The sequence below is a fragment of the Schistocerca nitens genome, chromosome 3 (genome assembly GCF_023898315.1).
Source record: "Schistocerca nitens isolate TAMUIC-IGC-003100 chromosome 3, iqSchNite1.1, whole genome shotgun sequence".
NCBI lineage: Eukaryota > Metazoa > Arthropoda > Insecta > Orthoptera > Acrididae > Schistocerca > Schistocerca nitens.
In genome coordinates this window covers 70,396,717-70,409,722 of record NC_064616.1, presented here as the reverse complement: position 1 = coordinate 70,409,722, position 13,006 = coordinate 70,396,717, and the positions used below count along the sequence as shown (strand labels likewise).

The window sequence follows — 13,006 nt, the reverse complement described above, 5'->3', positions numbered from 1 at the left end:
ACAATCAGAGCAGTGTCTGAGTTAACAGGAGTTGACAAGGAAAGTGTTAGGCAGATTCTTCATGAAAGTTTCAACATGAACAAAGTGTGTTCAAAAATGGTTCCAAAGTGTCTCACAATTGAACAGATGGAACGCCAAAGAATGATTTGTTCTGACATCCTGGAAAACATTGAAAGTGATCCCACCTTCTTACAAAATGTTATTACTTGCGATGAATCGTGGTTTTTTACTTACGATCCCGAAACTAAACGCCAATCGATGCATTGGAAAACTCCTGGTTCTCCACGACAAAAAAAAGCACGAATGTCAAAATCGAAATTCAAGGCAATGATGATTGTTTTTTTTTCGACATCAAAGGGATTGTGCACATTGATTGGGTACCAGAGGGACAAACAGTGAATCAGCATTACTACATTAGCGTCCTGGCTACCCTACGTGAGCGAGTACGGAGAAAACCGAACGATTTGTGGAGAAAAAAGTCATGGGTCCTTCACCAAGACAATGCCCCAGCTCACAGTGCGTTGTCAGTGAAGACGTTTTTGGCAAAACACAACATTCCCATCTTAGATCATCCACCCTACTCACCTGATTTGGCCCCCTGTGACTTTTTTCTTTTCCCTAAAGTCAAGTCAGCTTTGAAAGGAACTAGATTTGAGACTGTTGAAGCAGTAAACGAAAAAGCGACGGAAGTAATGTATGGACCTACCAAAAATGATCTGCAGCATTGCTATGAACAGTGTAAAATTCGTATGGAGCGGTGTAGAGACCGAGGAGGAGAGTACATTGAAGGAGATAACATGAAATTGTAAATAATTGTAAATAAATGTTTTTTCCAGCATCAGTCCGGTTTTTTTCTAGCCGCACCTCGTATGGTGTCGGTCCACCCTTAATGGCAGCTTCCATGCTTGCAGGCATATGTTCATTCAGGTGCTAAAAGGTTTCCTGGGGAATGGTAGCCCATTCTTAACAAAGTACAGCACTGAGGAGAGGTATCAATGTTGGTCGGTGAGGCCTGGCACGAAGTCAGTGTTCCAAAACATCCTAAAGGTGTTCTATAGGATTCGGGTCAGGACTCTGTGCAGGCCAGTCCATTACAGGGATGTTATTGTCATGTAACCATTCCGCCACAGGCAGTGCATTATGAACAGGTGCTTGATCATGTTGAAAGATGCAATCGCCATCCCCAAATTGCTCTTCAACAGTGGGAAGCAAGAAGGTGCTTAAAACATCACTGTAGACCTGTGCTGTGATAGTGCCATGCAAAACAACAAGGGGTGCAAGGCCCTCCATGAAAAACATGACCACACCATAACACCAGCACCTCCAATATTACTGTTGGCACTACACACACTGGCAGATGATGTTCACCAGGCTTTCGCCATACCCACACCTTGCCATCAGATCGCCACATTGAGTACCATGATTCGTCACTCCACACAATGTTTTTCCACTGTTTAGTCATCCATTGTTTATGATCCTTTCACTAAGCAAGGCGTTGTTTGGCATTTACCAGCATGATGTGTGGCTTATGAGCAGCTGCTCGACCATGAAATCCAAGTTTTCTCACCTCCCACATAACTGTCATAGTACTTGCGGTGGATCCTGATGCAGTTTGGAATTCCTGTGTGATGGTCTGGATAGATGTCTCCCTATTTCACATTATGACCATCTTCAACCGTCGGCAGTCTCTGTCAGTCAACTGACGTGGTGGGCCTGTATGCTTTGGTGCTGTACATGTCCCTTCACATTCCCACTTTACTATCACATCAGAGACTGTGGACCTAGGGATGTTTAGGAGTGTGGATATCTCGTGTACAGACATATGTCACAAGTGACACCCAATCACCCGACCACGTTCGAAGACTGTAAGTTCCGCGGAGTGCCCCATTCTGCTCTTTCACAATGTCTAATGACTACTGAGGTCACTGATATGGAGTACCTGGCAGCAGGTGGCAGCACAATGCACCTAATATGAAAAACCTATGTTTTGGGGGTGTCCGGATACTTTTGATCACATAGTGTAGCTGCAGTTATCCAAAGTATTACAAAATTCCTTTCCATCTACTCTTCAAAGGAAAAGGCTGGGTGGAGAGTACTTACCGAGGTACTATTTGAGTGATTGGTAGAAGTTTTAGAAGATTTTCCTTCTAAAATCTCCATCCAGTTTCATCACATTGTTTTGGGTGTACTGGAGCTTTGCTTGTCCAAGGGCCATGTCTGTAAATTACTGCTGTTTTAATGGTATGAGTTTATCCCTGTCTGTCTGGGTATTATTCAAGTTTTATCTTAGTGGGTTTTTTCTATCTGTGACTGCTTTTTCTCAGGCTGTTGTCAATCATATGCATTACCACACCCCTCTTTTGGGCAGTCTCTACAGCAACTTTGACTAAGTTACACTTCAGTGGACCTAGCTGTTATGTTCTGATGTTCCAATGTTCTCTGTGAATTTGTTACCAAACTTTTTGCTAAGTTAACCTAGGGATCAATTTACTAAGTATCTTAGTTTCCTTGGGGATGTACTTCAGCTATAATTTGAAGGGCGAATGATCTTGATGGAGGCTGGCATCTCTTAGTACCCTGGCAGTCTAGATCTCTTTTCTGGTCTTTCATTATATAGCCATGTGAGTGGCTTGAAATGTTTCCAGGAAGGGTCTGGATGATGTGTAGATCTTATGTTTTATTTTAAATATCTTTGTGACACTGACTTTACTTATAGATTAAGGACCTTGCAGTCTCTCATGAATTTCCCTTTGTAACATAGGTACTGTTACCACCTACCCACTTTATGTCTGTATTTTTGTTATTTGTCCAGATTGCATTAAAATCACTCATTAGGATGTTTGTGTGCTACAATGGGACCTTGCTTCTGAAATTCTCTGTTCTTGCAACAAATAGTGTGTGTTTGTGTGTGTGTGTGTGTGTGTGTGTGTGTGTGTGTGTGTGTGTGTGTGTGTGCGTGTGTCCATAAACTACCATATAACAAATAATAGAATTACACAGATTATCATTTTCCTCTGCACTTCAAGATGTTGTTAATATTTCATAATAAAAGAAAGTCATGCAATTGCTCATCACTTTGTGACCTGATAGCAAATAATTAATAAAATTGTACTACAAATAAAAATGTAAATATGTCTCACCCAGAGCTGCAGCGGTACAGTGGGCTAACATGAAGCCTGAGTTCAGACCACCATCTTTGACAAGGAAAGCAGGAAGCTCACTCAAGGCTGCACACAAGAAATACATGTACTGAACAAGATAGCATAATATAAAATTTTTTATGTATCACTTGACAAGAGATATAAGAATCATTTCATTTTGCACACTTTGCTCCCTCTTAAATTGATTAAATATATTGAAAAACTATCAACTCACTAATTTCTATTATCTGACAAATTACACACAATTTGCTTTTCCTAAATGAAAAAATTAATTTAAAAACTACAGCTACAGCAAGAACAAACATGGTTTATGAAATGCAGTACTTTATAGAGAAACATGTAAGATACAATGAAGTACAGACTGTGCATAGCACTGGACGCATTGCCTGGACAACAGTAATACAGGTTACAGACTATGCCAAGCTCTCATTTGCGATCACTTAAATAATACTGTTTCTTTGGTGGCTCACCAGAGTGTGCCAGGGGGCTGACCAGGTGGCCCCTGGAAGCAGGCCTATGAACTGTATGGACGCATGCTCTCTGAATCACACGTGTCAGGGGTGAAGGTACATCAAATATCCATTGGAGTACTCTCATTTTGCTGGAATTGTTACAAAACTCTCTTGACAAAGTGAGCTATTGCCTATCTGTTCAAACAATAAAGTAAACAGAAGAGTGGGAATTACAGAGGTTCTATGGGAAAATATAAATAAGCTTACAAAAAGAGTGGATTGTAATGGTGGAAGTCATCTACTTTGCAAGTTCTCTCTCTCTCTTTCTCTATCTATCTATCTATCTATCTATCTATCTATCTATTTATGTTTCTCATATATTTCTTTTCAGTGCAATTATGGATCAAATAATGATGCATATTAAGCAGACTGAAGCTAAAACTTTGTTTTAGTGTCTTGTGTAGTGCACAAATTACATAATTTTAAGGAAATTTGAAATCCATGGAATAACGTGAGGCACTGCAAGACTTTAACCTACCAAGTACTGACTGGAACATCTATGGATTCATTGCAGGTGTTACAGACAGTCAGTCTTGTGAATTAGTTCTGAACACCTTTTTCAGAAACTGTCTTGAGCAGTTAATTCCAGAACCCGCACACAATGGAAATATTTTAGATCTTGTAGCCACAAACAGGTCACACATTATTGAGTGTCATTATAGAGACAGGGATTAGGAATCACATCATAATCTTAGTGGTGATGGTTACTAATATTAATAAATTGATCAAGGAGGCTAGGAGAGTATTTACGCTGGAAATAGTAGATAAAGAGTTGTTAACATCTGACTTAGACAGTGAAGGGACATCATTTAGTTCCGATGTGTTGGGCATAGAGGAATTATGAGCAAAGTTCAAGTTTATTGTAAATCATGTTCTGGAGAAGTATGTGCTATATAAGTGGATGGAGGACAGGAAAGATCAATCAGAGTTTAATAACAAAGTTCAGAAAATGACAAGGAAGTTGGTATTATTGCATTCAAATGTTAAAAATAATGTCAAAATGTTGACAGGCAAAAGGTACTAGAAATTCACATTTCTATAAAAAGATTGATGTGCAAAGCATACACCTTCATCATCATACCTTAGTGAGAGACCTTGCTGAGAACCTGAGAAAATTCCGATCCTATGTAAAATCACTAAGCAGGCCAAAGGGTTCTATCCAGTCTCTCATCGACAAATCTGTTGTGGTAATGGAAGACAGAAAAAGGAAAACTGAATTTTCAAATTTCACCTTTATAAAATCATTCATGCAGGAGAGAAGATCCAGGACAGAATAATGACACTATTATGAAAAGAACAGTTGCTACTCACCATATAGTGGGGATGCTGAGTCACAGACAGGCACAACGAAATGACTGTCAGCAAGTAAGCTTTCAGCCATAAAGGGCTTCATCACAATTAGACAAAACACACACACACACACACACACACACACACACACACACACTGCAGAGAGAGAGAGAGAGAGTAGCATATATGTGTGTTGTGTGTGTGTGTGACTTAGCAGCTCCGCAATATGGTGAGTAGCAACTATTCTTTCCATAATATTGTCATTCATACAAAAGGATCATACAGACATAATGTTGTTTGACTGCCACAGAGACTCCCATATGGAGAGCACAGTTAATAAACATCTCTGGAATAGAGGAGCAATTGAGAGAATTAAAAACAAATAAGTCACCTGAAGCTGACGGAATTCCAATTTGGTTTTACAGAGAGAACTCTACAGCACTGGCCCCTTACTTAGTTTGTATTTATCATGACTCTCTCACCCAGCTCAGAGTCCCAAGGGACTGGAAAAAATGCAGGAAAGTATCACAATTTTACAAAACTGAGCTTGTCCCTTTCTCACACAAAATACTGTGAAACATGTATGAAGGACAACAGACAGACTATGTGCCCCTAGAGTTCTGGAAAGACGTTGACATAGTGGCCCACTGCAGACTGTTAATGAAGTTATGAGCATATAGAGTAGGTTTTGAGATATGTGAGTAGCTCTATAGAGACTTAAGAAGTAGAACCCAGTATGTTGTCCCCAATGGTGAGTGTTCATCAGAGACAAGAGTATCTTTGGGAGTGCCTCAAGGAAGAGTGAAAGGACTGCTCTTGTTCACCATATACATGAAAGATCTGACAGGTAGCATAAGCAGCAATTTGTGATTCCGAGGGTAGTTTGAAAAGTTCTCTGAATCACCACGAGAGGTCAGCACTAGCGCAAGTTGTTCACGTGATATTCATTGGACTGTTGCCTGTTAACACATGCCGCATCAGTGCTCTTGGAAGAGAGCTGTGGCGGTGATGTGGCTCTGTCATTGTTCCCACGTAGTGATTTGTGAAGATGGAAAAAAATCGAGATTTGAGTAGTGATTAAGTACTTTATAAAGAATTGTATGAAAGCAAAGGAATGCCAATTTCCAGAATACACTGGGGGACTCTGCTCCTTCATGTTCAACTGTTGCCAAGTGGACAAATGAATTGAAATGTGGTTGGGAGAGCTTAGATGATGATCCACGCAGTGGTCAGCCAAGATGTGTCACTACTCCAGAAATCATTGCAAAAGTGCACAAAATTGTCATGGAGGATTGCTGATTGAAAGTGTGTGAAATTGCTCACACTTGCCAGATGTCATCTGATAGGGTATATCACATTTTGACTGACGAATTAGAAATGAAAAAATTATCTGCAAGATGGGTGCCGTGACAAGACAATGCGCACTGGCATACATGTGCCATCGCTGTGGTAAAATTACATGAACTAAGGTATGAATTGTTGCCACACCCACCTTATTCACCTGGCTCTGTCAGACATCCACCTCTTCTCAAAACTGAAAATTTTTCTTGGTGAATGAAGATTTACTTCAAACAAAGAATTGATAGCCCAAGTTGGCAACTATTTTGCAGGCCTGGAAGAAACATTGGACCAAATGCATTAATCTACAAGGAGACTAGATGGAAAAAGTTTCAGTGATGTAAGAACTTTTTACTATTCTGTTACAAGAACTTTTCACACCACCCTCATATTTGCTAATGATGCTATAGTGTACAGGAAGGTGTTGTCATTGAGTGACTGTAGAATGATACATGATGACTTAGGCAGAATTTTTATTTGGTATGATGAATTGCAGCTTACTCTACATGTAGAAAAAAGTAAGCTAATGCACATGAGTAGGGAAAAAATCCTGTATTGTTTGAATACAGTATTAATGGTGTGCTGCTTGATACAGTAGGTGTAACATTGCAAAGAGATTTGAAATGGAATGAGCACATAAGGATGGTAGTAGGGAAGGCAAATAATTGATTTCAGTTTATTGGGAGGATTCTAGGAAAGTGTAGTTCATCTGTATACAAGGAGACCATTCACACAACACTAGTGTGACCCATTCTTGAGTACTGCTCAAGTGTTTGGGATCCACACAATGTCAGATTAAAGGAAGATATGAAGCAATTCAGTGGGGTGCTGCTAGATTTGTTACCAGTAAGTTCAGTCAGCATTTCAGTGTTATAGAAATGCTTTGTGAAGTCAAATGGGAATCCTTGGAGGGAGAATGATATCCTCTTTATAAAATATTATTGAGAAAATTTAGAAGACCTGTATTTGTAGCTGACTGCAGAATACTTCTCCTGCCACCAATGTGAACATTTTGCATAAGGAATGTGAAGATAAGATAACAGAAAATAGAGCTCATAGAGAGGCATATACACAGTCATTTTAACCTCACTATGTGTGATAGTGGTAGAAGATACCGTTCACCCTATGCTATATGGTAGCTTGTGAAGTATGTATGTAGATGTAGACATAAATGTAGAATACATGCACAAGAAGATGTCATAGGAACAGCGTGACACAGTGAGTCAGATGTAAGATAAACTGGAAAACCATCCATTGGTCATGAGTGGTTCTTCCAGTGTTTGTTGTCACACTCCTGGTGCTATACATAGTTGAAATAATGGATATGATACCCTCACATGGGTAAGCAGGATGCTGGGATGCACGACACATCCCCACCTTGTGGATCAAACCATCCAGAATGGCTTGGGTTAATGTTTCCTATTCTGGTTAAGTGCTGTCTGAAGGTGAGCCTGCTGTGTCCCACACATATTAAGTTGGATTTAAATCCAGGGAGGCCTGTACATCTTACTGATAGCCCTTAAAAAAACCCGAAAAAAAATAGCCCTCAGGGACACTCTTCCACCAACAGTACTCATGTAAATGAGACTGAAGGTTAGAAGAGCACATCTGCCCCCTCCCAAGAACTGACTTAATGGCCCCCCACAACCCCTCTATTGTATTCGTACAAGCCTCCGTCTCATAATTTTTAAACTCTAAACTATGGTTCACTTCTAAATGATTGTACCCCCTCTCTCCCAACACCTATAATAAGAAAAAGCATCAGAAACTACAGCAGAACCCAGTTCTATAAACTCCTCAATTAACCCCACCAATTCCCTCTTAATCTGCCTCTCCAAAACCCTAAAAATACATTCCGAACACCCACCCCCCGATACAACGGCCCCCCACACCTAGACACCAACCACACAGACTTACCCCTCTCATACTTCCTTTTCCCAAACTGTGATTCGTCCACCTCCACCACAACCCCCTGTACTTAATAAACTCCGAACACACTTCACGACAAAATGAAAACCAGTCAAGCACACTCCTCTCACTCACACCAGTCTCATGCGCACAAAAACTGTGGGAGGATTTGTAACAAAAATAGTACATCAACAACACAATCTTGTGCATGCCCAACCTAGACTTCTCAAACCAGGAACTGCGACGTATGGAGCACCATATGTTATCCCTATGGCACCGCCACATATAACCGTTCATGGTAAGAGACACCAGAACTTTTGCCAATTTCATGTCATGACCACAAACAGCACACTTCACGGCCTCTGCCAACAAGCCAAACAGCTGCAGAAACTTAATCAGCTCCATCGGGCTCGCCCCCAACTCAGCATGCAAATGCACACTGTTAATTTTGTCAGTCATATCCATACCCTACAACAGCAGCAACAAATTAATTTACTCAAATTAACACACGACCTTCAGTGAACAGCACTACAATAACTTTTATACAACAAACACCAAATCGGTAACTCACTGAAAACAATTCCTCTCCACACACAGCCAAACCCAGAACCACCCAGAACAAGCAGTAACACCAAACTGAGCCCAATACACCACACAACATGAAACCCCTAAACACACCACACGAGGGCACCAAAAACAGCAACATGACAACACCTTCAAACATGCCACCATCACAAATCAAACTCTGCGCCGTCATGACGTCACACGTCACAACAGCTTTACGTCATGGGTCAAAGCTGACGGGTTGGTTCAGACACTTCCGTTGACCTGGTAGTTGATGTACAGATTCTAAGCAAATACAGTAAAACTTGTGGCAGTGAAACTGAGAAAGAGCATGACCATAACTGTCAGATGAATTATACTGGTCCAAGTGTGGGGAAGGAAGTAGCAGGAGTTCTCAGGATTTTTAATCATTCAGTGGCAAACAGAGGCGTCAGATACACACAGTCTTTAGGGGATGGTGACAGCAAGGCTTATGGCTGGGTATGTGCAGAACAACCCTATGGTCCTAATGACACAATTTCTAAATTAGAGTGCATTGGACATGTCCAGAAGAGAATGGGGTCCAGGTTGAGAAGAATATTGAAAGAAAAGTAAAAAATAGTATTGGAAGCTGGTAGGAAGATCACTTGACAAAGGTGATCACAAGGTCACTTGACAAATGTTGAAATAGATAGATTACAGAATTATTATGGCTTGGCCATAAGAAGAAATGTAACGAATTCATAAAACATGAAAAAAAAAACTATATGGGCTATCTCTTTCCATAAGCTTTCCACAAATGGAAATCCAGTGCATGGTCTTTGCCCGTATGATCCTGACACTTGGTGCAAGTACAGGAGAAGTGCCAGATATGACCACAAACATTCTTTACCTGCATCAGTAATGAATGAAATTAAACCCATATTTAGAGATCTTTGTAAAGATACTGTGTTGAAGAAATGTCTTCATGGGAAAACCCAAAATTTTAATGAATGTGTGAATTCTGTCATTGAGAACTGGTTACCAGAAACTGTATTTGTTCAGCTTACAACCCTCAACATTCTATTTTATGCTTCAGTGATGGTGTAATTAGAAAACTGGATGTTTTGGAATTATTGAGGATAAAATCTAGTGGAATTACTGCAAAATCCTTGGTGCAAATTGATAAACAGAGAATCCACAAAGCAGATATTGCTAATTTAAAATGCACAAAAGAAGCCAGACAGAAAAGAAGAGGGACCAAGAGAAGAAAAGGAGATCATTATGAGTCAGATGATGCTCAGTATGATGCAGGAAAATATTAGTGGTAAGTAATTCTCATCAATAACTATACTAGAATTGCAATATTAAACCTTAAATGGATTTTCCTCGATACTACATTTTTATACTTTCAGGTACCATTATTTGATAAACTAATGGGGTTAGAAACATGAAATTTGGTCAATTTGTACTGCAGATTGTAATAAGTTATTACAAGTAAGTTGAGAACCACCACACAATCAGAAACTGTTTTATAATAATTAATGTACAAAAAAAGTTAAATTTTACTTGTGAAAGAATAACTTTTTTACTTGAAAACTAGAAGAGGTATTATGCTCATTTTACTTGTAAATTGAGGAATATATGTTATATATATGCTGTAAAAATTTCATAGTTTTATCACTTATATTTATCTTGAAAAGTGTACCTATTGAAAGGGTAAAATAGCATTGGAAGAATAGGGATGGAAACTGCCTTCCATCTCCCCTTAACAGATGTCTAGAATTTGGAGTATTTCCTACAATATTAAAAATATCAAAAGTTCTTCCACTGTACAAAAAAGGGGACAAACATGATCTCAAAAATTACTGACCAATTTCAGCACTTCCTACATACTCCAAAATATTTGAATCTGCCTATTTACAACCAACTAAACAACCACTTTCAGTCATGTAATTTGCTTTCTATAGTCAATTTGGCTTTTCCAAGGGAATAAATAATACCACTGCTGTTCTCTCAACTGTGGATGAAGTAATAACAACCTTTGAGTATAAAAATAAAGCTTCACTTCTTTTTTGTGATTTAAGTAAGGAATTTGACTCTATTTTTAATGATATCCTACTTGCTAAACTCAAATACTGTGGTGTAAAAGACTCTTTATTTTCAATAATTGTATCAATAGGAAACAGTTTGTCTCTATCAGAAATAAGCACTCACAACCACAAGAAGTTAAAACAAGGGTCCCACAAGGTTCTGTCTTTGGAACCTTCTTTTTTATAATTGAAGTCAATGAATTACACTATTGCATACCAAACTCTGTTATTTGTTATGCTGATGACACAAGGGTGCTAGCTCAGCATGAGAACACCTTAGTCCTGCAAGATATGGTATGGTGCAAGATGGCATGAAAGTGTCACTGAAATAGTTTTTATCAAATACACTCCTTTGAAATCCAGATAAAAACCAGTAGATTATACTGGGATTGTCAAAAGAGGTAGAGGTGAAAGTAATTAAAATTCTAGGAATTCATGTGGATTCTAAGTTAGCTTAGGAAACACACATCAACCATACCTGTATAAAATAATCTCAAGTTACTTATTTAATGTGGAAACCGAGAGGCTTAGTAATGAAAGAATATTTAAGAGATATTTATTTTGGACTCTTTCAAACACCATAGACTATGGACTGCTGATATGGGGACATTCTCCTCACATCAATGAAATTCTAAAAAATTAGAAGTAGATGGTATTGGCACTGGGTAATGCTGGTAGATTAAGGCACTGCTGGCCTATATTCAGACATGTCGTTGTTGTTGTTGTGGTCTTCAGTCCTGAGACTGGTTTGATGCAGCTCTCCATGCTACTCTATCCTGTGCAAGCTTCTTCATCTCCCAGTACCTATTGCAACCTACATCCTTCTGAATCTGTTTAGTGTATTCATCTCTTAGTCTCCCTCTACGATTTTTACCCTCCACGCTGCCCTCCAATACTAAATTGGTCATCCCTTGATGGCTCAGAACATGCCTTACCAACCGATCCCTTCTTCTAGTCAAGTTGTGCCATAAATTTCTCTTCTCTCCAACTCCAATCAGTACCTCCTCATTAGTTACATGATTTCCCCATCTAATCTTCAGCATTCTTCTGTAGCACCACATTTCGAAAGCTTCTATTCTCTTCTTGTCCAAACTATTTATCGTCCATGTTTCACTTCCATACATGGCTACACTCCATACAAATCCTTTCAGAAATGACTTCCTGACACTGAAATCTATACTCTATGTTTCATTTCTCTTCTTCAGAAACACTTTCCTTGCCATTGCCAGTCTACATTTTATATCCTCTCTACTTCGACCACTATCAGTTGTTTTGCTCCCCAAATAGCAAAACTCATCTACTACTTTAAGTGTTTCATTTCCTAATCTAATTCCCTTAGCATCACCTGATCTAATTAGACTATATTCCATTATCCTCGTTTTGTTTTTGTTGATGTTCCTCTTACATCCTTCTTTCATGACACTGTCCATTCCGTTCAACTGCTCTTCCAGATCCTTTGCTGTCCCTGACAGAATTACAGTGTCATCGGTGAACCTCAAAGTTTTTACTTCTTCTCCATGGATTTTACTTCCTACTCCAAATTTTTCTTTTGTTTCCTTTACTGCTTGCTCAATATACAGATTGAATAACATCGGGGAGAGGCTACAACCCTGTCTCACCCCTTTCCCAACCACTGCTTCCCTTTCATGCCCCTCGACTCTTATAACTGCCATCTGGTTTCTGTACAAATTGTAAATAGCCTTTCACTCCCTGTATTTTACCCCTGCCACCTTCAGAATTTGAAAGAGAGTATTCCAGTTAACGTTGTCACAAGCTTTCTCTAAGTCTACAAATGCTAGAAACGTAGGTTTGCCTTTTCTTAATCTTTCTTCTAAGATAAGTCGTAAGGTTAGTATTGCCTCACGTGTTCCAACATTTCTATGGAATCCAAACTGATCTTCCCCGAGGTCCGCTTCTACCAGTTTTTCCATTCGTCTGTAAAGAATTCCCGTTAGTATTTTGCAGCTGTGACTTATTAAACTGATAGTTCGGTAATTTTCACATCTGTCAACACCTGCTTTCTTTGGTATTGGAATTATTATATTCTTCTTGAAGTCTGTGGGTATTTCGCCTGTCTCATACATCTTACTCACCAGATGGTAGAGTTTTGCCATGACTGGCTCTCCCAAGGCCATCAGTAGTTCTAATGGAATGTTGTCTACTCCCGGGGCCTTGTTTCGAC

General features: G+C 39.4%; 1 protein-coding gene across 1 annotated transcript in view; it reads right to left on the bottom strand.

Moving 5' to 3' along the window:
• Nucleotides 1-13,006, bottom strand: part of LOC126248030 (histidine ammonia-lyase-like) — a 276,752-nt gene that overhangs the window by 63,066 nt on the left and 200,680 nt on the right. The window contains exon 13 of the mRNA XM_049948632.1: nucleotides 3,141-3,227. Within this exon, the coding sequence (XP_049804589.1) occupies nucleotides 3,141-3,227 (87 nt within the window). The remainder of the gene's footprint in view (nucleotides 1-3,140; nucleotides 3,228-13,006) is intronic.